At 40.3% G+C, this 27779-nt stretch overlaps 1 protein-coding gene across 1 annotated transcript in view; it reads left to right on the top strand.

Annotated features, from left to right (window-relative positions):
• Positions 1 to 26243, top strand: part of LOC121872618 (basic proline-rich protein-like) — a 54609-nt gene extending 28366 nt beyond the window's left edge. The window contains exons 2-3 of the mRNA XM_042375514.1: positions 23651 to 23763; positions 24249 to 26243. Coding sequence (XP_042231448.1) covers positions 23652 to 23763; positions 24249 to 25279 — 1143 coding nt within the window. The 5' untranslated portion in view covers position 23651 and the 3' untranslated portion in view covers positions 25280 to 26243. The remainder of the gene's footprint in view (positions 1 to 23650; positions 23764 to 24248) is intronic.
• Positions 26244 to 27779: the final 1536 nt, after the last annotated feature.

Here is a 27779-nt window from a genome sequence, read left to right on the forward strand (position 1 = left end):
GGGAGATTGGTATCCCCGCATCCGCTGAGCAACGCTCTTGTGCATTATGCAGAACACCCGACAGCCGCACCCTTTTCCACTACCTCCAAAGATGTCCCCATACACAACGCTCCCGTGACGCCTGCTGGAGTACCACTCCACTACCCCCTGACGGAGATACGCTGATCCTCCCCATATGGCCAGATATTATGTAAATATCATTGATTATGTGTTAAAGGAATATCCTTCCTTCCTTAGGCTTTAGTAAGCCCCTTTATAATATTTATTTATACTGTATATACTTGTGACACTTGCCAGATGCTTCTGGTGTTATTGTACAGGGGTACCTAGTGACAGCACTAGGATCCCGCTTCCTCTATCAAGGAATAAACAGTTGAAATTGAAATTGAATTGAGAGCTGGATAAGATAAGATGTACTCGAATTATCACTGTATACTCAAGTTGTAGTGAAGTTATAGATAATATAGACTATCAGGAGATTTCAGTAACAGTATTTGTCTTCTTGGGGCGCCTGTGGGTAGAGCGGTACCGCTCTTGCCTCGCAAGCGAGATGTCACGTGTTCGATTCCCGGGCCGGTGGAAAGTTGTTCGGACACACTTCCCAGCCTCCCTTGGTCCCTGTTCACCTAGCAACAAAGTAGGTACCTGCTGTAAATCGAAAGTTGCGAATTCGTATTCAGGGAAAGTTGTTGGAGCTTCCAATAACTTGCTTAAATATAAACCATTGACTCTTAAGGCTTCTATGCCCTTGACTCTTCAGACTTATACGCCCTTAACTCATGAGACATAAAGGCAAGCATGAACTTAGCATGCTTCCCTGTTGGGCGCTGTAAACGCTTCTGCGCTTCACCTTACACAAGGTTGAAGGGGGGTGCCCAATAAAAAAAAAAAAAAACATTTATCTTCACAATCATACTAATAATATACATGAATCTTTAGACTTGCGTATAATAGATTGCGATTAAATTAGAATTCCGAGAAACAGTTAGCCATAACATGATGAGTGTGAGGTAATGAAGTACTCATCATTCACATTTACAATAAAATAAAATGTGAGATAAGAAAATGCGACTGCAACCATCCATAGATGATTATCTGCATTATGTTTGTTCGTGAGAACACAGTGACCTGTAGTGCTTGTGGCTGCCTGGCGTACCAGTTGCTGCTCGGCGAAGGATTGTAGATTAAAATGATAGAGCATAAGAATACTAGAATAATTCTCTTGAGAATGTCTATCAGTTGGCGCTATTGAAATGCTAGGAAAATACTTGTCATCAAGTTTCACATTTTGGTATATGATACCTTGAGTAACCTCAATGAAGCAGATTTATACTGTATCATATGGACACGAAGTAGTACCTTAAGCTGTGTATTCTTATATTACTCTATTAATTATGTATAGTAAAGTATTACAGAACATGTATTAATCCTATGTAATATTTCCATTTATTATGCACCATGTTATGTATGTGAATTATCATATTTACATATGTATTCAGCTTGTGAATGCTGGCATCTGTACATGCCAGCGCGGAGTGATACAGAGAGATGAGATCGCTAGTCCTTATAGTGTGGAAGCCCACTGTCTATTTGTTTCCTCTGTATATCTCCCGTATGAGAATAAGAACCTATTTTCAAGATAACAAGTGTTTGCGTATACCCTCCGTAGTGTAGAACATTTTGGGGGTATCAAAGACAAACATAGATATACCATACTGGACTCTAGTTTGTCGAAGCTCAACATGTCGGCGTTATTGAAGGAAACTGTAGTGATGCATATATTACATAAGATATTCTGTGGCAAATAACGACTCTTCATGCACACACACACACACACACACACACTCGTAGACTTGTTTTTTTATATACCAACTGTTTCATTAAAGTTTCGTATAGATTCAAATGCACCCGTGAATACACATTAGTTAAGACAGCGTCATCGCATAACTTGCCGCCAGCTCCTGCATTTATTGACCCCTCCCCGTCCCACTCTCACTCTCCACAGTCTCCACCCTGACTCATGAGAAGTGCTCACGGCAAATGATTGAGGTGTGTTCACGGCTCGTTCTGGGGGTGGGGGATCACTTGTTGGATGACGAAGGGAGATGAGAGTCACAGCAGTGATGTGTGCTCGCTGCTTGGTATTAGATAATTAATGTGTAATGGTATGATATTACATTATATATTGATCAGAGCAGTCTTGTAGCGTGGACTAGTGACACTAGAATTAAAGAGCTGTGGCCGATTCCTCCCGTGTTGTTCGTAGTGAAGCGAACTAATACTGGAAAATTTGTGGATTGGTGTTACATTGAGAAGTGTAGATTAGTGCGCCAATAATGCATCATGATAGTTATTAGTACCGTCGATGATAGGGTAGGAGTATCTTGCGTGTGTGGCAGCTATATATTGGCTGACTTAGTGTTTATACTATAATATTAGAGCAGGCTTTTAACAACCGAAATAAGAATTTTGAGGAATATTTCATTAGCGTAAACTAATTAAAGGTCAATATAATGTTACCTGTTATATGTGTAACTACTAATTATCAGATACTGTACTGAAATAATTGGTTAATCGTTCATTTGCCCTTATAAGTCAGCAATTTTCTAAAGTTATGCTAATACTGCACTTCAACTACGAAGGTCTTTTAAGTGCATAAGAGTTAGCAATACACTTTTCCAACATGAAAAAAAAGAGAAATATAACCTTTTCATAAATAAAAACTTGGCATGCATGAATTAATTTTAACCGCTGAATTTAGTGAATTTATTATAATGGGCAAAATTTTAGTTTTGACAATATCATTATGTGGTTACTTTCCCACTGACAGTGCAGCTGAACCAATCATTATCTGAAGTTCTAAACCAAAGAGTCAAAAGTGTGCACGGAGGTTGACAAAGCACAAGGCACTGTGAGTTAAGACGTGGACAGTCAAGAGTGAAGTTGGCGAGACAATGCGCGACAATACTTTCTTGTCTGCATGTTGTCACTGGCGGTGGAAGCTGAAAGAGATCACCATTCACTCCTTCGTGATATCTCTGCCAATCACTTTTACTGCTTAGTCACTCTGAGATGTCGTGGGGACTTTTCTTTATCTTGGATTTTTACGCAAGACCTAAGTAAACCATGCATAGTCTTAAAACTGAAAGTAGAAGAAAGGTGGTGGTGGAGTGCCGACTCGCCGCTCCAAGGATTGTCACTATTATACTATATAGTGTCAGAATCCTTGGCTGTACGCAAGTGTGGCACGGGACAGCATTTTCGTACGTTAATTTGCCTCTAAATAATATAACTAGTTGCAGTGCTTTTATTGTCAATACAGCGCTGCCTTAACTACTATTTGTCTGTTCGGTACAAGTTTAATAGACCCAGAAAGCAATTTTCGTTACACTATTTTTATTTATTTATTTTATTCCTCCAATATGTTGCTGATAAAATGTCCAGTGAAATAGTTTGAGGTTATTTACGAATTGAGGTAGGGCCAAAACACATGAAAAACTGTAGTACCACTGTAGCTTTTTTTTTGTGCATAATTCATTGAAGTTGGGATATGTGGTAGCCTGTAAAGTATATAAATTGTATCAGCTTTACAGAATCTATGCTGTGTATTTTGTTGTTATAATGTTATTACTGCACTGCAACAACGAAGGTCTTTAAGCGCCAACAACGATTAAATATTATGAGAGATAGAACTGTTCTGTGTAATGTGTATTGTGTGTGACAATATTCGAGGGCAACAGTAGCATCGTGCTCACTACGTCCGCCTTCTACCTTTGCCGGCCTTTACTGAACCTCAATCTTCCGAGATTTTTCACCTCTCTTCCCCTGCCTTCCTATACCCTCACCTTTGCCCTTTCTGCGATTATCTTCGCATCCCTAATTATGTGAACAAAGTATCTCATTTTCTCAATTCTATAAATTTCAAGTATTTATATTGAAGTTTTTGCCAATTTTAATACTTCATTTGTTTTCCTATTAGTGCAACTTATATTTAGCATTCTCCTATAATACCACATTTAAAAGGCCTATAACCTCTTTCTGGTGTCTCCTGAAAGTATCCACGCTTCTGAACCATACAACAGTCCTGGCCATACATAGCATTTCAGCATTTTCTCAAACTGAAATTAGATTCACTTTTTATTTGGTCTTTTTGTTTATTAAATGCTGTTTTTGCTGGACTCCAGCCCTAAAGTATGAGGTTGGCACTTTTAGTTAATTGATTGGCTTAACCTCATATGCCTATAATGTCAAGAATAAAACATTAACATAGTGTATTGTCTTGCGTTCTACATTTGTTTTATTACGTGCCTTTTAATGACTGGGTAGTCAGATTGACTACCCAGTGATTATTAGTCGACACTCGCAGTCATTGGATGAAATAAACGCGAATTGGCAGGAGCCTGAAATCTCAGTAGCTCATTGGTCAAATTATCATCAATTAAAGATGTGGCTTAGCTTTTAGAATATTTTACAAAATACAGTATGGCATTACAACGCATTTAGATAACTCTTATCTCGAGTTAAGGTAGAATAGCAGTCGAAGCTCTGGGAAGGAGTATCCAATATGGTGGTAATATTTGCGGAGAGTACCGTATGTCGTTAATATATGGCTCCGTCAGCTGTGGTCCTCCCACAAATGGAACACTTATCTATTCACCCACCTGCTGGTTACTGTGTCCATGTGAACCTACGCACTACCATGTCTGTAATTCTCATGAGGTACTTTCTACTATAACTGACTATTAGACCGTAGAAGCAAGCTGACACTATGACTTACTACCTCACGCTAAACTTACGTGGATCCACACCAACGCGACATTGTCGGTAACTTGTGTTGGTAACTGTTATCAACACTTGCAAAAATTACGCGAAATGTTTGCAACATCAGTGTTGGGAACATTGTCGCCAACAAAAATAAGTCAGATAAACTGACTGGTTTGGAGTGTGTGATTATTTCACTTCTCATTCCAACAATGTTGGCATCTTTTATTGAACATGTTGACGACAATGTTACTAACATTGTTGCGTTGATGTGGATCTGCTTTAACATTTACGCTTCAGCTAACACTCCAGAAGAGGGCGATTCACTCAAGCGCTTTTATGTATTTAGTCATATAGATGTTGTGTTGTGTTTTTCGTGTGTGTGTGTGTGTGTGTGCTGTACGCTACTTATTGGTTTATGAACAGTACTTTAGGTTACGTAAATATTGGTCAGCTGTTTCCACAGATGGCGACCGCAAGGCAAGGGAAGGTAACTGTAACTTTGTGAAAATTGCCATGCATGTTGAACTGTCAGTTCAGTTGATGCATTTGCTTATTCTTCGATTAGCTTCAAACCTTTATAATAAATTTGTGGGGATCTTTCCTCAAACTCATATTTTGGTGGAGATAGGTCAAAGGTCAAGATCACGCTCCAGATAGGACCACTACTGAGAATGGACCCCCTGCCCCCGACATGTCGTGAGCTGATACCACCAAGGTCTCACAGTAGAGTCGTTGAGGGTTATCATTGTAATCATTTAACTGACCTCAACACTCCCCCTCCTGCCGTTACCTAGAGTCCTAGAGTACTTGGTGCCAGTCTCCGAGGGGCCGGGCTAGTCTAACCACCAGTATGTACGGTCACTACCTGTAGCCGTCATGTGACACTGTCTTGTAAACACGATGTGGACGACAACAGTTCCTGACATTTGTTACAACAACCCGTTGCTGCTTGTTGCATCCATTCATTAACATGTTGTTAGTCACGGCAGTCATCACGAGGTGTCTTGTTTTAGAAGTTCTCGTGTGTTTTTTCTTCACATTATCCTCTAAAATGTCTTCCAGTCAACTGTATGTCACCCCACAGATAAAATAACAGGGTTACTATAACAGTTGTCATACGCCTCTGTATTAATGCCGGTACTTAATGTGTGTTCTCTGTATCAGACATGATGGTTTGTGGTGATAATATAAAGAAAATAAAGGTCAGTCGCAGGTGTTGTGACTTCGCCTGTGTGTGTGTGTACAACAGTTAGAAGTTAAAGAGAGAGTTTCACTCATCTCGCCGCCTTGAACTTTGAAAACAGGTTATGTGGAGATATGTAGTTGGTGGGGGATAATTGGTAATAACGCTATCAACACCAGGTGTTGTTGGCGATAATTTCGCAACGCCGTAACATATTCCTTTTAGGCACGGTCGACAAATTATGGCAGAATGTGTGTTACCACGGGTGACCTACTTAGTAGTCTTGTTATAATGTAGCAAAATGTAAAAAAAAATAGTCATACGGTCAAGTTTCTTATTCATAGCATACACTGGAATGTATGGTAACGTTAATAATTACCAATGGATCAGTAAATTTGATTAAAGGTGTCTTGAAGTGGGGAGGGGACTCTAGGAGTACCGCGAGAGGGGGGGGGGGGTGGGTTGGCAGAATCACCAAGGTTGGCTGCCTTAGCTGGTAGGTTCATGACCTGTGGCCAGCCGGAAGTCTTATTGCTTTAGCACTGCTGTACGCGCGCACCCTAACTAAAACACCCAGAAGAGAACTTGGCAATTATGACCCCCATAAGTGTTAGAAAAAAGGAAAAAGAGATAATTAATGACGTATTGATGATAAATTCTAGATTGGCAAATGGTAACTAAGCTGGCTGAGGGCCCGGCAGAACTACCACACCAAAAACAGGAAATATTACCCATATTCTCTTAATAAAAAAATACGGAAATGATAATAAAAGAATATAGCAGTAATTGTTAGTAAAGATGAAGGCGAATATGGTAAGACAGGAGAGTGGGAACATGATGGAGGTTGTGATGAAGTCAGAACATGATGAGATAATGACACGAAAAATAAGGACGGTTCAGTTCCCTGTAAATTACGTATACCAGCTGCACCAGCCAACTAGGTCCAGCGCTTTGGTGGGTAACAATTGGCCACAGACAAGAAATTAAAAAAAAATAAATCTCAGTGGTAATGGGAGGGAAGAGGTGACGTTACGTAAGCGGAGCGTGACGTGACCACAGGCACGCGAACCCCGCGCGGTAACATAATGCCCGCTTGATCTGGATCTCCACTCACATCATCTGTTTCTGGAAAATGTTTTAATTTTGAACGCATCATTTGTTTCTTTTAAATACATCTCTTTTTTGGAAGTGTTTTCTATAGGTGGCTGTGACGCCGAATTGTAACTTCACAAAAAATCTCGCTGTTGATAGTTTACCGCCATTCTTACTTCCTGTTCACAGTCGGGTAAGTTTTATGCCTCTTGAACACGTTTACTCGTACAAAAAGGAATCCTTAATTCCGTGTTAGTTATCTTTTTCAGGATCTGGCCTGCCTGTGGTTTCCAGATCCATTTTTATATACTCTTACCACCGCATTTTTGGATGCTCTCCAACGTTTATAACAGGTAATGAAAATGTAAAATATGATTCGAAAGATGTTAAGGTTATAAGGCAAGTGACATGCTCTTTCCGTTGCCCAGACTCCAATTGGTTTAAGATTCTGATACTCATGCCTCTGTAAGTAGATCGAATCTTAAAGATTGTTTGATATTTTGATGTCATAGACGCGTAGCTAGCCGTCGGTGAGATTATGTATGGAATTGGAATATAGAGTATATAAGTAAATGTTCGTAGTACGACACAAAGCTGTATACTATATAGTGTAATTCTTAGATAAATTAGCTTAGGATGATCAAGTTCGACCTTGTTACGTATGTCCAGAATTGTATATAGCTTTTTGATGTTTAAATATACTCTTTTTTTTTCTTATTACAGTTTGCCCATTTTTATACGTCGCGGTGCTGCTGCTACTATTACATGTTTTAGCTTTCAAGGGTGTGAAGACCAAGCCTCATGTAGCAACACGGGGATATGGCAGAACCCTCCTCAACATCCACACAGCATCCACAGCATCTATGTCACACTTCTGTGTGACTTCTGCCACAATTGTTTTGCAGCCCATCATCATTGCTGACTTACTTAGGACAGACAAAAGTTTACAAGTTTTGTTTTAATCATAAAAGCGTATGGGATTCTTAACAATGTTGACAGCACATGAAACAATACGTTGTGGATGCTCGACTCAAAGCCGTCCCATATCAACCAACGGGGGAGAAATAAATGGCAAGGTGGAGAGAAATTATGTTCGAGGAACTTAGAATGTAGGTAGTGAATATGTTAAACGATGGTAAAATGCCTGAATACGACCAGATATGATAAGTCATCGTACTCAATGATGCTAACCTGTGAGCGAGTCAGCTTCCAGGTGCGAGAGTCGATGCGTATATGAGTTTTTATTTTATTTTTTATTATATATATATATATATATATATATATATATATATATATATATATATATATATATATATATATATATTTTTTTTTTTTTTACGGGATTAGCCATAGGACACTGACCCACATCGGGGCCTGTGGGGGAGGGATGTAATAATAACAATAATAATAATTAGTTCAGGTAAATATTAATAATAAAAAGATTAATAGTGAGAAACAATATATGTATGTTGTGTTGTCAAAGTAAGAGAAACAATTGAGACCCTGCAATTGTGTGAAAATGAGGCAGAAAGTCAGATCAGCAACCTGGGACTTGGTCACAATTTCATGATGCCATATAGCAGCAGGGTCTACCATTAGACAACACATTATGCTTCCAATATCTTCCCAGGCGGTAGTACCTCCCTGTTTGATAGCTGCCTGCTGCCTACTATCATAGTAGGTATTCATGCCTGTGAGTGTCTCGGTCTTGTGCAGTGACTTAGCGGTTATGATGTGTGAACGCGCCAATTTCGACCGTTTGAATGTTATAACCGCACTTTTTTTTTAGTTTGTCGTGAGTAACCCAAACTGTCTCTGAGTGCAATACCAACTTTACCCACTGGCTGTCTGTTCCAATTGTAAAAAAAAAAGATAAACGTTTTTAAATGTAAACTATAAGTAATGTTTCAAAGAACATAAACACGGTTGTAAGCCCTAACATATTTCACATTAATAGCCAAGAACGTAGATGAACGGCCGAACCTTACTTAATTACCCGGGAAAGTATTATTTTTTATATATAGCACGAAGAATCACTTTCTTCCACCATATTTCTCAACGAGTTTGAACATTGACTTTGGGCCCGAGTTTGTGTTACCCGAGTTCAGTGACTCATGTTCAGAATTCTTCCGTGGGGTGGCGTAGTTGGTCCTGCTTGATGGCTAGTACTAACCGCAGTATAATAGTAAACGGGCTCATGGTAGTTGGTATACGTCCACCTAGTGTGTTGGGGCATCGCTTACAATGAGGCTAGGCTAGCTCTGCCCTTGAGCGAACGCCAGTTTTTTTGGGCTAGCCTCCCTGTCAGGGATGCACGGCCACAAAAAGCAGACACCACCGTAATGTTTCATAGCTTCCTCACTTATGATGGAAAGCAAAAAACTCGCCAGATCGCCAGTGATTTGGGTGAAAGCAGGAAGTCATGTGTGCTGAAAATATGCGCTACATAGGAACTGAAAGCCTACCTGTAACATTTATACGACTCGTAGATTTACCGCTGTACAAGGTTTTGCTTTAATGTTTAATAAAAAACGTGTGTGCAGTACAGTAGACGAGCGAGCAGAGTGCCAGGAAGCAGAGCGTCACAAGCACACCGCCGGAAGTTATGAATCTCATAAATGTGTGTTAACTAGTGAACGCTTCCTGGAACTGTATTTTTCCCAGGGAGAACAAGGTTGTCTTAGGCAGACAAACTTCCGGGACGTGATACAACAAACTTGACATATTATTGGTGAATTGACATTTGTAAGGATTTAGTTAATTTTTTTATACCAGACTACAAGTGTATTTGCGGGATAGGAGGATGGAAGCCTGAAGAAACAGATTATGAGATACATAAAGCTTTGTGAAGTGTGAGTACATCGTAGAGGAGGAAGTGTGAGAAGTGGTGGTGCGAGTGTACACTAGTGGGGTGTGTTAGTACACTAGTGGAGGAGGACGTGTGGGGTGTGTTAGTACACTAGTGGAGGAGGACGAGTGGGGTGTGTTAGTACACTAGTGGAGGAGGACGTGTGGCGTGTGTTAGTACACTAGTGGAGGAGACGTGTGGGGTGTGTTGCTACACTAGTGGAGGAGGACGAGTGGGGTGTGTTAGTACACTAGTGGAGGAGGACGAGTGGGGTGTGTTAGTACACTAGTGGAGGAGGACGTGTGGCGTGTGTTAGTACACTAGTGGAGGAGACGTGTGGGGTGTGTTGCTACACTAGTGGAGGAGGACGAGTGGGGTGTGTTAGTACACTAGTGGAGGACGTGGAGGGGTGTGTTAGTCCACTGGTGGAGGGGGTAGTTGGTACACTAGTGGAGGAGACGTGTGGGGTGTGTTGGTATACTGAGTGGAGGAGACGTGGGGTGTTGGTATGCTAGTGGAGGGAGGACGTGTGGGGTGTGTTGGTACACTAGTGGAGGAGGACGAGTGGGGTGTGTTGGTACACTAGTGGAGGAGGACGTGTGGGGTGTGTTGGTACACTAGTGGAGGAGGACGAGTGGGGTGTGTTGGTACACTAGTGGAGGAGGACGTGTGGGGTGTGTTGGTACACTAGTGGAGGAGACGTGTGGGGTGTGTTGGTATACTAGTGGAGGAGGACGCGGAACGAGACGTGTGCTGACCCACATGCCTGGATTCTCCGCACTTCCCGACAGTCGTCCACCGTCACACCCACCACCTTGTACCGCAGTACTGTTGGCCTCCTATTGGACTACTTGGGAATGCTGCAGTACTGCTGGCCACCTAGTGGTTACCTGACAACAGTATAGCTATCCTGGTGGAATCCCTGGCTCCACAACAGTACTCCTGGCCTCATTGAGGACACCTTGACAACATAATTGCTTGCCTAATGGATTCGCTGACATTAAAATATTGCAGGACTCAAAGAGGATCCTAGCCAAACACAGCACTGTATGCCTCAGACGGACACCCTGGCGACCTTTATACACCACACCATAAATCCTATAAAGAACACTTTTTCAAATATCTTTTGTATCCTTGTGGAAAAACATGTGACTGTTGATTTTTCGCTATCTGTCAGTTCTATGAATACCAAACATAACTCACCCACTAGTATAGCTCAAGGACAAATCTTGATTATCCCATTTTAGCACTCGTAAAATGTAGGTTTAAACCTCCTTGCCTCCTACACATAGCGCGTAAGTAACCTGTGTGTGTGCCAGTTCCTACACAGAAATAACACTCGCATACAAGAAAGTACAATACTGGCACAAATTTAGTAATGACAAGATTATTAAACAGCATTTAGAGTAAAGTATCGGTATATTAGGTGACGCCATCATGTACAGAGAGTAGCATCACTTAGTTATCACCCTCACAATATCCAGTGTTTTGTCTTACTTGTTTTCTCCTTTTTATCCGGGTCACTGGTGCTGAACTAAGCATCCGGGTTTCCCACTGTTTATTAACATGTTGGCGTATTACACATCAGGTGGGATATTTACCCAGTGCTGTATTGGAGAGCATCCTTAAGTGGGTTTAAATTTTGTTATTAAGATACTTATTAGTAACTTTCTCTGTTTCCGTCATTAGCGTAATTTTCTCTAGCACTGAATTATTCTCGAAAAGGATTCTTTAAGCATTGAAGTGTGTGTTTTGTAAGTCTTCTAGAGATGCAGTTGGCTTGGTTTGCAGATAGTACTGTGGTTATACTGAAGTTTGTGCACCAGGTTTGAACAATGTTGTGGGCGGAGAAGTCTGTGAGTTCTTACGTACAGCGAGGTGGGAGTTACCCAGACCTTGAGGCACCGTATTTGTGTGTCCAAGTCGCGACACTGCCAACCTCCTCGTTGGTTGCCTTCCCATCCTGTACGATAATATCTCTCACTATCTTGTTTTCCCTCTCTTCCCCGTTTCTTCTATGGGTTTGATAGCAATTTTGGGGGGGAATATTTAAAGGATTTTACGTAATATTCTAAAAGTAGGGCAAAATGTTGTGTTTATAACAAAGAAATATTCATGGAAGCTTTGTGGTGGAAGCCCCGTTATCCACAATCGAGGTGCAAAGGTACAGCCTGCACCTCACCCCATCCACCCTCTCCGTCTCAGGGCATTCCTCTACCGGGTCTACCCCTTCCACCCCCCTGGCGACCCTGGGGCATTTCCCACCCCCTGCCTCTCTCCCCAGAACTCCGATCCGGCCCCTCTCGCCTACCTGTGGTACTTCCTACTTCTGTCCATTGACATCACACACCTGCCTCACTGACTGATACCTTCTGAAAACCAAGATAATAGACGGTCTGGTCAGAAACGCGTATTGGGAGTTAACTGTTACACGCCTTGGAGTCACGTGGGACACCAACACATACTACCTGGAAAGTTGTTGATGATATCTGTAAAAAAATTAGGCATGATAAAATAATTAAACATCACACTCTTGTCAAAAGAAGCCTTGACAAGTAAAGGAAGGTGTGGTAAGAACTGAAATTGTTAGTAGGGATGAACTAGATGTTGAAGGAGAATTAGGTTGGGCGTGGGAAGATGAGGCAAGGTGTGGTAATAATAGGGCGAGGAATAAGTTTGCTTAGAAAAATAATATTACACGATAAATACCGCACTTCAGAAGTCCACCCAGAGAGGGAGAGGAACTCTGCAGTGCGGTTTTCACATTAAGTGAAATCGAACCTCATCTATTGATTTTTTTTAATTCGGTTCGTTTGGTCTTTTTTGAAGTAGCACCAACTCGCGCCTTTGCTCTCTATTGTCAGTTTGGATCTACAATAGTTTTACCTTGTCGGAAAGCGTGCGCAGATCTTGTGTAATTCCTCTCAACGAGGTACAGTCACCCAAAAAAGTCCCGTCGCCTCTCATCCTGAACCATGAACCCCGAGATTCAGACTCTTGAATCCGAAACATTTTGGACAGACTAATGTATCAGTGTCTACTGCTTCGGGTTCACGAGTCTGAATCTCGGGGTTCGTGGTTTAGGGTGAGAGGTGACAGGACTTTTTTGGGTGACTGTACATGATGTCCCGAGTGATTGTCAGTCTGTGGGTGAATTTTTATTAAAGGGTCCACTGGTTGGTGTGTGACATCTTGGACCCAGTCTGTGCAGTGACTAGACTCGAACTTGGTCCTAGTTTCATTATATATATATATATATATATATATATATATATATATATATATATATATATATATATATATATATATATATATATATATCTGTCTGTCTGTGTCTCCGATTAAGCCTTAAAAACGAGTGTTTGTCAAATAGGGATAACTTTTTGTTTTTATGGCTATAATTCAGTGGAAATTAATTCGTATTTGGTATTATTTGCTGTCTCATTTCAGGCGTCGTTCACTATCATAAAATTATACCTAAAGTGGATTAGGTTAGGTGAGGTTAGGTTAGATTTTGTATGGAACTTCATTTATATGTATTTTATGATCTATACATGATAGTTTATAGCCAGTCAGAAGTTTCCCAAAAGAAAAATACGTAGAAGTTATCGCTAATCGGCAATTATCCCCATTTAGTGTAAAATATTAGACTTTCTAATTTTTAACGAAAAATAATTGGTATTTAAACAATCACTAATGGCGATATATAAGAAAATGTTGAGTATGTACACTCGGTAAAAAAATATGCTGCACATGCTGCACCCTTGACTCTGAAACCAGCCGCAACGACCACTGCGACAGAAGCCGTGATGAGTGTTATCTGATTTCTTGGTCCTGTGTCATATTGTATAACCCCGTAAAGGTGCACAATAATCTTTTAGAAAGTGTATGTTGGTAAATATACTCTACCACGAGGTACTCTGCTGACGTGTTCACACATAAGGAGGCACATCACCTGATTCATGTTGCAAATCCGTACCTGGTGGTCTTGAACCATGGTAACCCAGCGACCACACCTCGAGGCTCGTTGTACTGTACGTGTTGTTATCACTCACACCACCTCGAGTGAGGCTGAAGTTGAGCTCACCTGGATTAGCTGAGGTTTATTTAGAGTAAATGTTACCAGGGCCGTTCTTTAAAGTTGTTATAGCGTCATGGTCGAATTGGGTGTAACCTTCAACATTCGGTTAATATTTACAGCCTAAGAGTCCGCTCACACCAAGGCCGGAACAAGACATATTCTGATGCAAATTGTTCAAAGACAGAGGATATGCGACGCCGCGGTGGGCATTGTGATTTTCTTAGCTGTTACACGACTCGCTGTCTTTCTAGGGAAAGGGAAACTGTCTTCCCTCTAGGATAAAAAATTTGAAAGAATCGAATTATATGTGATTCGAATATAGTGTGGGGTGTGTGTTGTTACCTTGACTCACTCGTCCGGACAATTCGCTTCATTGTTAGTGGGCCCTTAGTCATGTTACTGGCGAACTGATTTCAGCTTGGGCAGATTATCGTGTTAACTGCTGGTTGTAAGTCTGATTATTGCAAGATGATCAATTAAATTGTACCGCATGCCTTCCTGTACTAGCTTCCTCACCACGCGAGATGAACCATATACAGGGAGTCGTAGACTGGGCAGGTTAGGAAACATTAAGGATGGTTACAAGCTTTTAGGTCGAACTGTGGCACATTCTTACAGATGACCATCAGAATCCCATCACAGATGACCAGAGCTCAGGTGGCACGTACTGTACAGTATGTGGCTGTGGTTGGGCCGTCCAAGTCATTATGAAGTGCATCCTCCCCCCCCAGTAACCGCTGAAGTCACCTTGAGTTTCAGGTTCTCATTGTTGATGTTTTTAACAATCCAGTTAGCTGTTTTGATGTTGGGTTGAATTGATGACAAGGCAACAAGCCCAGCAATATTTTTTTATCTTGTGTTTCTGGAATCCAAATTTGTGTACAGTTGCCTCCACATGAACGTACCTCAGATACGAGATGTGGCACGCAGCATCGTAGTTATAGGCGTGAAACAGCAGATTACGGTGTTTGTCAGTTAGTAACCTGTACGTTTCATAAATATTTGCAGTAATATAAAAATAATCATAATATAAACAAATAAAGCATCCATGTGATAAGTGTTCTTCAGCATTAATGTGTGGCCACACAAAACGGGTACTTTTACTGTTCCACGCCCATTCATTCAGCCCTGACTACGGCGCTGTGATGCCGCATCACATGTATATGTTATAAACAGACAGGAAGTACATGGTAAATGTAGTACAAACTTATAATAATAAGATCTGGTGTGTGGACAGTAAGATACACAGTCGCTACTGTGTATGTACTCACACGTTAATACAACACTAGGTTATACGTGTAGTGATGGTATACTGTTTATATTTCGTGATAAATAATGACTATGTATTTAGCTGTTCATAATTTATTATTCAAGGCATTATTAGGATTGGGAAAAATAGCATAAGTATGCCATTAAATTTACTCAGGTTAGACAATTTCTAAAAAAGTTATACAAGTTTGTAAGAATATCTTCCAAATACAGGAAGCTTCAAGATTGAAATTATAAGATTAAAATTTACTACACATTAAATGAAAGAACCTTATAACTAAATGATTTTCTCCAAGACATCCTTGAAGTGCGAACACCTCCGCCCGGCACCCTCTGGTAGGTAACCTCCAGTGGCTTCGATAACACCACTGTCATGACTGAGTGGAACTGAACGAGGTATATATTGTTATTAAAAAGTTTTACGCTTCTTTAAATCTCGGCTTTTATGTTAGGTGAAGATATGTGTTGGGTCCGGGCACTAGTTTGTAATAATATGGAGGTTGTACTATGGTGGACAAAAGTTCCTTCCCTCAGTTAGCCAAAATGTGACTGAATCTCCTAAGGTTCGAATAACGAAGCAACTGAGGGAAGTGCTGTAATTGTCCAACAGATGGCGCACTGTGCAGTGCGTATGACGGGGAATGGGGACCAAAAGGGGATGGGGGCCAAAGAGGGAACGAGAGGTAGGGCTGAGGGAAGAGACTTTTGTCCACCATAGTACAGTGGGTAATTAAAACACACACAGTACCACACCTACCACAATAAACAACACTACCACACCTGTAGGAGAAAGATGATCTCTACCAAACAACAATGAAGGTAACGAGTGTACAAGTATTTAAGAGGTTATTATCACCGTGACTGAGATACGGGAGTGATAATGACGACGACGATTGAGTACTGAAATAAGAGGACCGAATGATAATGAGGTTATGATAAGAGTGAATGATAATGAGGATAGTAACGAGAGGAGTGGATGATAATGAGGATAGTAACGAGAAGAAAGGATAATAATGAGGATAGTAACGAGAAGAAAGGATAATAATGAGGATAGTAACGAGACAATGAAGATAATGAGGTTAATGAGGTGGGTAATGAGTGAAGTTTAAGGGGGGTAACTGGTGGGTGAGGGCGGCCGTGGTCACACCTTATTACTTCCCCTATACAGCTTCCGCTACCGGGCCTGCCAACCCTCGCTGTGGTCTGGGGGGGGGGGAGGTGCAGACCGACACCTACACAGTAATAGCAATTTAATTCACTTATTCAGAAACAACAGAACTGTACTGGTAAGGGGATACAGATTTCAAGAAGGTTATAATTGTGGACTTGTGTGTATTAATATGACACACACACACACACACACACACACACACACCAACAACCATGTCACTATCAATCATACCAGACCATGGTTATGCACATCAACCTCTTTTCTGACCTCTTGTCCCACCTCCCTCCACTACTTTGGGCCCCAACACATTCCAGGTTGTGGACTCTAGTAAGCTTCTAAGCGTCACTATAGATAACAAACTAAATTGGAAAAAACACGTCAGTACAATAGTCAAAGCCTACAGATTTTACTCCACCTCCTCCGCAGACTCAAGTCCCTCGGAGTTCCCGCGCCCGAGCTCCTCAGTGCTTACTCAATATTCATCCTTCCCAAACTCACCTATGCCTCCCCTGCCAGGTCTTCCTCCCTAAATGCCACACAATGGAAATACCTAGAAAAGGTGCAAAAGAGAGCATGCAAGATTATTCTCTCCTCCACATATCAAGAGTCGCTCAACACACTGACCCTCTCGGCTCTCTCTGATCATTACCACGACCTCATCTGCAAATCTGGTGAGAAGCTTCCGCACCATCCTCGACACCGGTCTCCTACTTCCACCCGAGATCCCTCGTCTGCGAAATGCTGTCCGACACCACAACTGCATCCAGCCCATACGAGCACGCTATAAGAACAGCCCAGTCCTAACCATTGTAAAAATTAACAACTCTTAGTCATCCAGTGTGCTCACTCCCAACCAATCTCATCGTTTTGAACTGTTACAATGTCGAAATGCCCTGTAGTATGACCTCCCCCCCACCCCACCTTTTATTATATAATATTTGTATCACTTACGTTTCTTGTATATTATTTGTCAATCAAATGACCTATTCCCCAGTTATGTAACTGTATATTTTAAGCCTTCTGACTGCCATGCTCTTTCAATAAACCCTTAATTATTATTATCACACACACACACACACACACACACACAGGGGTCAGATTCTTACCAAACACTCTGCAGTAGACAAAACTTGGTGCTACTACTGTACAGCGTGCGGTCTACAACGATCTCTAACCTAACCTAACCTAGCCATCTTAAATGTCTTGTAGACCGTAGGCTATAATAGCACCTGAAACTCGACTTAAAGTTTTATATATTAAAAAATTGCACAATTCAACGCGTTTAAAATCTTATACATATTAGATGAACTTGAGAGGGATTGTCCCACAGTTACCTTGACCACCGCTAGTTGGACACGTATGTCAGTTACATTGCACAGCATTGTGTGCATGTAGAGAACATATGCCCGGGGTGGGGGACAGCCTTGTAAAGAACTTTTCACAAGCCCTTGTTGCAGGTTTACTGTATGTACTTAACGAGTATAAAAAACGTATAGATAATACTAACATGTTGAGTACAAAAACTAATCAATGAGAGTAAACAAGTGCAATCATTCATCACCGTTTCTTGTTTTAATTAGACGTTTTCATATCTATTCCCTTTATCACTACAACCTAAAAAAAATAGTTTTAGAAAGGCAAGGCAAAAATAAACATGCAATACACATAAAATACAAATGATGGGCGTGGTGTCACGTGATTGTGTTGCGCAGTTTAACCACAGCAACTCTGACAAATATTTGTTTTATGAATGTGCCACAGGAAAAAATATAAATTTTCAGACGAGTTCGATATTCAGTATTTCCGTCATTGTTGCCTTAAGGTGACAAAAATTCCTACCGTGCACCAGCCAGGGGATTTTTCCACCTTCAGTGTGGTGGCTAAGTTGGTATAAGCACTCGCTGGTTTGCGCCCGGAGCACCACCAAACAACTCGGCCGTAAATGGTTGTGTAAGTTTATAGTAGAAAAAGTGAATGGGTTCGAGTGCATTGCCGGCCACACTACCTCCTCGTGTACCAAAAGCAAAGTACTGTATACAGTGTACTGCATCTATTGCCCCAAACTGTCAGGCGTCTTGAGACCTACTTTTAAGTGGCGAACATTAGTACAATCTTAACTTCAATAAAACCTGAAACTATTTTTTGTCTTTGTTTTATCTGTATAGAATTCTATGCATATTTAAGTCATGGTTTGATCATTAATATACTTATCACAGTCCATTTCTCACATCTCTCAATATGGGCAGGTGCTGCGTTAAAGTTTGCCACCAAATATTAGCGCATGCAAGTTTACTTGTTATTGTTATTATTTTCTTTTCCAAAATACATTATCTGGTCATCACGTTTACAGTCACAAAAAATTGGTAAACTTAATTTAATCTGAGTTGTGTTAGGTTAGGTTAGGTTAGGTACATGCACTCGATCTATTAACTCAGATTAATAAGTTTACCAATTTTTTGTGACTTCGTGACACCAAATACCAGTCGAGAAGTGATTGGCAGTCCGATTTATTCTTGTAGGGCCATCATTTGACTTCATTGCGGCTACATTTGGGTACATTTGGGTAATTACTCGCTCCCTCGGTACATGCACGCGATCTATTAACTCGGATTAAATTACGTTTTCCAATTTTTTTTACTTTGTGACACCAAATACTAGTCGAGAAGTGATTGGCAGTCCGATTTTTTCATGTAGGACCATTATTTGACTTCATTGCGGCTACATTTGGGTACATTTGGGTAATTAGTCGGACCCCTATTACTCCTGTAAACGCACTATTACTGACTAGAGAACAGGCGTAGGCCAAAGCAAAACGCCATCCTGGAAATAAGCACCTGACAGTTATGTCGGCCATCCTTGGTCAAGTTGCCTTACTGTTTAACCTGCAGTCTCAACACATAAAACTTTTTCTCTGTCCTATGTGCACCGTATACCTACATTGTCTATATTCATGCTGAACTGTATAACTGCATATTTTATAAACTTGTTATATCAATTATAAACCTGTATGACAAATTTACTGAATAAATATTATTATAGAGTACAAGAGGCCGATGTTTGCAGTAATGCGCTAATCTTCGAGGAACTCGCAGTGTTGACACCAAACTGAGCAGCTGTGGTTGGTAACGGTATATTCAGTTGCCACTTAGTCTTTTTTCGACCTTTGATAAATTTTACTTTGCATCCTGTTTAATCTTTTTTTTGCAATATGTATATAACTTATGGTAACAGCGTAATAACAGATGATTAATGTGTTACTTGGACAATTTTTTTGGGGGGCGGGGGACGAATGAGCTAACGTGTGAACTTGAGATTATTTACAACTCGGCTCGCTGGATGCTCGGTCAATGTCCCTCAGGCCGGTGAGACCGCCGGGAAGGACCATAGTCGGGAAGTTTTTTTTAGTTTAAAAAATTTATTGACAAAGCTTGTAATACAGTTTGCCTATTCTGAGTAATTCAGTCAGGTCTTGACACTGAGGGTGGTATCACTTCTCACTGCCACGCAGGACAGAGGTTCATACACAAAGAAATACAACATATTCATTAACAGCTATATATATATATATATATATATATATATATATATATATATATATATATATATATATATATATATATATATATATATATATATATATATATATATATATAGGTCAGATTCATGTGGGTAATGTCACTTCACTGCCATGCAGGACAGAGGTTCGTACACAAAGAAATACATTATATTCATTAGCAGTATACATAGGTCAGTGGTTCACATACATTGGACGTCATATTCTAATTGAAGACTAATCAGTGTGGGCTAGCAAATTTGGGATAAACAGCAAGAATGTCCTCAAGCTCCCCCGATTCAATGTAGTAATTACAAAGTTCAAGATACAATAAGTCAGGTGGCCTGAAGTCTTTGACAGTGTCACATTCAATAATATAGTGTTCAAGTGTATGCTTTAAAGGTTTATCACGAAGTTTACATGCTGAGTGTTCCGGTATGGGTACAGCGTTACTAACTTGCCAGATGTGTCTGTATCCTAGCCTAATTCTGGCCACGACTACATCACGTTGTCTGGTTCCGCCTTATGCTGGCCATACCGGTACCTCTTGTCACAAAATTTGCCATTTACTAACGCTACAAATGCCAGGTATCTCTGCATTCTCACTTCTTTTAGATCAGAGTTCATGATTCTGACTTGAATGTTTTTAAGTACAGCATGGACAGGCCAAGGTCACGGTCAACATTTTCTTTCTTACATGCCTCATTGGCCAGCCTATCAGCGCGGTCATGATACCTGATTCCAACATGGGACGGGATCCACACAAATTCGATACGAAAGTTGTTCTCATTGGCAGTTATCACATTCCTTTTAATATCACACACAACTTTAGACATAGAGCCTGACGGACTGTTTCATTGATTTCAAAGCACTTTGAGAGTCACAGAATATCACCCCACCTCCATTTTCTGTAAGGTAGAGTCGGGAAGGACGATAGCCTCTCCACTCGTCAATTTTTTTCTCCTTTTGCGAATTGTCGTATATTTTATTAGACTCGCCATACCAGTTCATAATTTATGAAGGCCATACACAATCTAGATACACAATGTACGTACAGTCAACAACAATACTTGACAACAGTTCGTAACAGAAGCGTGACCGACCGCCCAAGCGAAGAGAATAAAAATAAAAGTACTGTAAAAGTATTCTACTCCTGGGGTCCATTGGAACTGGGAATGAGCAAATACCTCGTCCACTTATGGTATGTAGGGTTGGCCCCTAACTGTATACGCCTACGGCCGACCCGTCTCTGCGACTATCAACGCACACATCACACTCACACTAAAAGGTTTGTCCCTTAATACTGGCAATGCCAATGTGCCCCCCTCCACCCCTACCGACCATCGTGCCTATCCTACCACAACAAAGTCCCCAGCCGTCACCAACACCCCTTCCTCCTGACCTAATATCCCTCCTCCAGACAAGCCTGGCACCCACTTTTATCCTCTTCACCACTGATCGGCTCGTTAGCCGATTGGGCGATCGGTCACATCTCTGTTACGCACTGTTGGCAAGTACTGGGCATGCACCGGCTCCTGAATGTACCTGAACCTGCTCCAGTGTTGGTCAAGTCTAATCTTGAAAGAGCTTACCTAATTATTACAGTAATGTACCATTTTATTTTTTTTTTTTGCACACCAGTCCATCTTACCACCTCATGGTTGCTGAGATTTAGGAGTAATGATAAGTAGGAACCTTAAGCCAAGTAAACAATGTGTTTTTGCTCGTAACAAGGCTAATAAAGTACTTGGGTTCATACAAAGGAGTGTTAGTTACAAGACTAGCGAGGTCATCCTAAAACTGTATCTTGCTCTTGTGAGACCACACCTGGATATACGCAGTTCAGTTCTGGTCACCGTAAAACAGAATGGATATAGAATCCTTGGAAAGAATTCAGAGGAGAATGACAAGACTAATCCCGGGCATTAGGAACCTTGAGTATAGAGACAGGTTAAAGCATCTTAATTTGCACTCCCTTGAGAGACGTAGAGCGAGGGGCGACCTGATAGAGGTGTATAAGTGGAAGGCAGGGCTAAACAAAGGGGACATTACAAAGGTACTCAAATTATCCAACTAGGAGCGAACTCGTAACAATGGTTTTAAATTAGACAAATTTAGATTTAGGCGTGAAATAGGTAAACACTGGTTTGGAAACAGAGTAGTGGATGAATGGAACAAGTTACCAAATATCATAATTAACTCGAATACGCTGAATTGCTTCAAACATAGGTTGGATGCTCATATGAGCAATAGGGGTTGGGTGTAAACGGGACTGCCCAGTATGGGCCAATAGGCCCGCTGCAGTTTCCTCCATTCTTATGTTCTTATGAGACCATCGTTGTGGAGGGCGATGATGGCACCTCAGGTTCCCTTGCCTAGATCAGTCCTGCGTGTGTTTCCATATGAATGGTTGCTGAAGACAATGCTCGGCAGCTCCACTTATCTATCACGTCAGTTGCTATAGCAATCGACCGCTGAATTTTAGCGCAAATAGAAGGCTGGATATACACTATTATATGATTACCGTATATCACATACTTTTTTCTCGATAAAGGATATAAGGGTATACACAGTCAGGGGTGCCAACCCAACATATACCGTGAATGGCAAAGTTATTTGCTCATTCCCAGTTCCAACGGACCCAGGGGCGCGTTAATTTTTTGGTTGACTGCACATACAAAGTGCATATTTACAAGCAATGAGAAACCGTAAGTCAATTAAACTATGTAAAGTCTAAGAAAGCTGTTGGGAGGGGGACGAATGAACTACAGGAATGCATACTGATAACTTTTATATTGATGATAAAAATTTTTAAATTGAATACTTTTTTATTACAATTTATATATGGGAAGAAATTCCTCGTGGTCCACTCTATCCATCCATCCCTACAAGAGCGTTAAGAGGCAGTCACAAAACCTTTCCAGCATAGAGGTGAAAATTTTGTGTTTTGTTTACTGTATATGGTTCCTTAGATTGTATTCACACAGTTTGAAGCTGTTTAATCGATTTTTCTGCTAGAGGAGACGTCTTTCTTTTATAAATTCGAATGTTTAGGCACTTTATCGCACATTCTAGGATTGTTTGTCCTATTTCTGGAAAAAAAAAGAGTGATTTGTTATAACCATGGACTTTGAGTTAGCCGATTCAATCGCTTATTATGTCGAGGGTATTGCGTAGTTATGTGTACAGCTCCGTACCTTAAGTAACACCTAATTACTGTACGTAATAATATTTAAGGTAACCTTGGTTTGACACCTCGAAACAACTATTGTTGTTTGTGACTGCAATGTACAACTTTTGATGCAAATTGCTCCAGTTCCTATACTACACAACAGCTTTTAAAAATTAATATCTTAAGAGGCGATCAAATTGTTTGAAAATATTATTTTATCATATATAAAAATAAAAAGAATTGTGGAAATATTTTTATTTTTCATAAAAAAAAAATTCTGGGTATACAGGTATAATGAACCTCAGTGTGTAACATGTACAGTTGCCAGCATACACACACACACATATATATATATATATATATATATATATATATATATATATATATATATATATATATATATATATATATACACAGTACTGTATAGTAAAGCAAGGGTGGTCAGTCACCTTCCAAATATTTTGTTCAGGAGGATCAGAGTTATGAAGAGGAGTTAATAAATATTGTGCATTTTCAGGATGGGTTCGTCTGGTCGGGCCCTGGACATGGGAGACCCCTGCACGCCTATGGCCTGGCAGCAGCGAGACCTCAACTACCACCAGAGTGGCTTCCAGGACAGATACGGACCAGGTACATCCATAATTCCGTAAAAATAAACACGTAAATAAATAATAGCAACAATGATTGATAGTAGTGATATTGCTGCTGCTACTACAGTACTACTATTACTGATGCTGATGATATTGATTATATTAATAGTAATAATAATATTGATGATGATAATCCACAACTGTGACGGTAAAAGGCAGTGTTAGCCACTGTCTCCATGTTGAAATTAGGCTTAGTATTCGGCGTGCTGAATCCGCACTGCTCCTAACGAGTTGTCGTGCTTATAAAACCCACTTTAACTACAAATTATATTTCTGATATTAAGATAATTATTATTTTTACCAACTTATTTAAGAAAGATAATGATTTATCGGATGGACATGTGTAATTTCAAGTGATGGTGTGTGTTGCATGACCATGAAGTATGTTGTGTCCCATCACAGATTATTGGAGATTCTGTAATCCTGCTCTTGTATATGTAACTAATTTATTGTTGTTGATGGCAGGAGCTGTGGGAATGGGTAGTAGCCGCGCGGGGCCGCCTTCCACCAGCGACCGTCTGAGCCACCACACAGACAAATCATGGCGGACACACCGGGACTCCCGTGACTCTGGCCAGCCCCACTTGGTGCCTTACGCAGGCGGCTACCCATCAGGTTCCAATACACAGTATTCCAGCCGCCCACCACCTGCTCACTACCCACCGTCACGCCCCTCCTATTCCAGTGGGCGTCCCCCTTCTCGTCCTCACACACCCTCAGGCACTTCATCAACGTCGTCATCGTCATCATCAACTGAAGAGGATAGTGAACAAGCACCAGGACCTGTGGGCTCCATGCCTCATCCGATATATGGATATACTGGGTACTACCCAGGGTACCCACCACCTGGTCCTCTTGTACACCCAGGCTATCCTGGCACACTAAAGTCTGCTCGCTCAGTGCCTGCCCTAGCCCTGGCTACTTGGGACGGTGAGCCCTGTCCAGTGCACGGCGGTGGCCCACTCTCATACCCAGGCCCACATGGACCAATGCCTCCTCCAGGGTACCCGCCAATGATCTCACATGGACCCTTGTCACTGCCTCCTCCACCTGGACCCACTCGCCGAGTCAACTCTGTCTATGACATGCGCCTTGGTTCGCCTCCACCTGGACCAATCTATGGAACACTGCCAGGGAGGAACATGCCAGCCGACCGACGAAGTCTTGCTGGGTCAACCATCCTTGGCCCTGCAGCACCAGGTGCCCCACCAGGCATTCCCCCACACCTTCTCCCACCAATGGCTCGCCCTATTCCATTGGTAGTAGATGAAAAGGGCAATCCAGAGCCTTTACCTGTACGCAAAACTGGAGACAAAAATGGAACACTCCCTCCTGGAGTTGTATCAAAAGTGGCTGCATCGGTGGGGCATTCAGAGAGTGAAGCTGTGGAAAAGAAGCGTGTGTGTTGTCGAGGTGGGGCCTGTGTGGCCTGGGTTATCCTGGCAGTGATATGTCTCGGTGTTTTGCTGGCTGTGATGCTCAGGTTTATTTTGTAAACTTCTGTAGAGCAATTTTGTATGGCGAGACCATTTAAGATCACGTGATCTTGATGGTGCTGGTTCAGAACCTTTGAAAATATATTATACTGTACTGTACATCTTAAATCTGGAAAGAATTGCCAAATATATAGGAGTTTCATTTTTGAGCTTGTAAGTACCTGGTAATCACCATAAGAATTAAAAATAATTGTACAGTATTATAATTGTGTTACCATGTGCTATAATGGTTGCTCAATTGATCAACTCTAAAAGAAAAGGAAAAGTAATCAGAGACGTGACCGATCGCCCAAGCGGCTAACGAGCCGATCAGTGGTGAAGAGGATAAAAGTAAAAGTATTTGTATCAGAAGGCACAGAGTGAACCAATGCCAAGGCCAGTCCTTGTATCAATGGTAATTAATGAGGAACAAGACTTTGGATATTATGGTAAAGCGTACTGTATTGTATGAGAGGAAGGAATGACAAGAACTGCTGTGTGTATGTACTGTACTTAGAAGTAATTGTATGTATATTTTTAAGTATTGTATTTACTGTACATTGATGGGGCTACCCGACAACAACCCAACTGATAAATTACTGTAGGTGAAGCAATTGATACTTCCTCCTTCCTGCTCACTGTTTAGCCCTTTCACAGTGGGAGGTTACCCTAAGCTGAATAAAATCGTCTGGCGGTAGCCAGAATAAAATGGCAAGTGCGTGACACACGGTGAAGGGGTTAATGTTATGTTATACTGTATAGTGTATAAGTTTATATCCACCACTCCTGTATTGGACGGAAATTTAATGCTCATTTTAAAAGTAAGACTAATGAATGAACTGGTAATTGCACTTACATATATCTTTTCTTGTTGTAACTGTAAAATTATACAGTATTTTTAGTGTACCAAGAATGATACTTTGGTAAGAATATTCACTAGATATTGTTGTTTTTATAACTTGTTTACAGTTCATGAATTGGTCATTCTATGATATATATATATATATATATATATATATATATATATATATATATATATATATATATATATATATATATATATATATATATATATATATATATATATATATATATATATATATATATATATATATATATATATATATATATATATATATATATATATATATATATATATATATATATATATATATATATATATATATATATATATATATATATATATATATATATATATATATATATATATATATATATATATATATATATATATATATAGCCTGTATATATATTTGTTTTAATATATTTTATAGGTTACATATTATGTTAATATAACTGTGCTACTTTGTATACTTTTATTATAGGAGAATTGCCTTTAGTTGTAAATATTATAAATGTGGAGGCATTAAAGATGTTGATGTAACACAATTTTCTCTCGTGGTGCCGGGTGTTTTAACTCCTCAAGTTGTTGTACATATACTGGAGTATCAATAAAATATATGACTATTGATAAAGTTTTTGATATCTAATTCATAAAGTTTTTGATATCTTAAATTGAATGCTATTGTATTGGTGACTTAACATCAGAACACATTACTAAAGATTCTGAAACTGAAAGTATAAAGATAGTGAAGAAAATAGATTAAGCGAGATAGTGGTGACTAGTAACGATGTCAGTAAGCAAATAGACAAGCTAAAGCTTGATTAGTCACCAGGTCCCGATAAGATGTTTGCTAGAGTATTAAAGGAATGTAAGGAAGAGATTAGTATGCCCTTAGCAAAATATGTTTAACATGTCCTTGAAAACGGGTGTAGTACCAGAATCCTGGAGGATAGTGAATGTAATACTGATTTTCAAGAAGGGAGATAGATCACTATCCTCTAACTACCGTCCAATCAGTTTAACATCAATTGTAGGCAAATTACTGGAAGCAATAATCTCAAACTATATTTGAAATCACCTGGAGAAGCACAATTTGATCAATGATTCCCAGCATGGATTCACAAGCGGGCGATCATGTCTGACTAATCTATTAACATTCTTTTCAGCTGTTTTAGGAATCGGTGGATGACAGGCACAATTATGATGTGGTATATCTCGACTTTAGCAAACCCTTCGACAGAGTTCCCCACGAAAGACTAATAAGAAAAGTGGACGCTCATGGCATTGGAGGAGTTATTCTAAAATGGACAAGGGCGTGGTTACAGGACAGGAAACAGCGAGTAAGCATTAATAGCACTAAATCCGATTGGAGTAACGTCACTAGTGGAGTACCCCAAGGCTCGGTACTTGGACCATTATTATTTAGTATATAGATAAACGATATAGATATAGGCTTAGACAGTAACATAAGTAAATTTGCTGATGACACTAAAATAGAGCGTGTAATGAAATCTGATGTGGGCGCTTCAGATAGACAGTGAGATCTAAAAAAAAATTGAATGGTCTGAAAAATGGCAAATGAAATTTAATGTGGATAAATGTAAAATACTTAGTCTAGATTCACTCTTATTAATACAACATCTTTAATGTATTGTA

Source organism: Homarus americanus, unplaced genomic scaffold, assembly GCF_018991925.1.
Source record: "Homarus americanus isolate GMGI-L3 unplaced genomic scaffold, GMGI_Hamer_2.0 scaffold39155, whole genome shotgun sequence".
Taxonomy (NCBI): Eukaryota; Metazoa; Arthropoda; class Malacostraca; order Decapoda; family Nephropidae; genus Homarus; species Homarus americanus.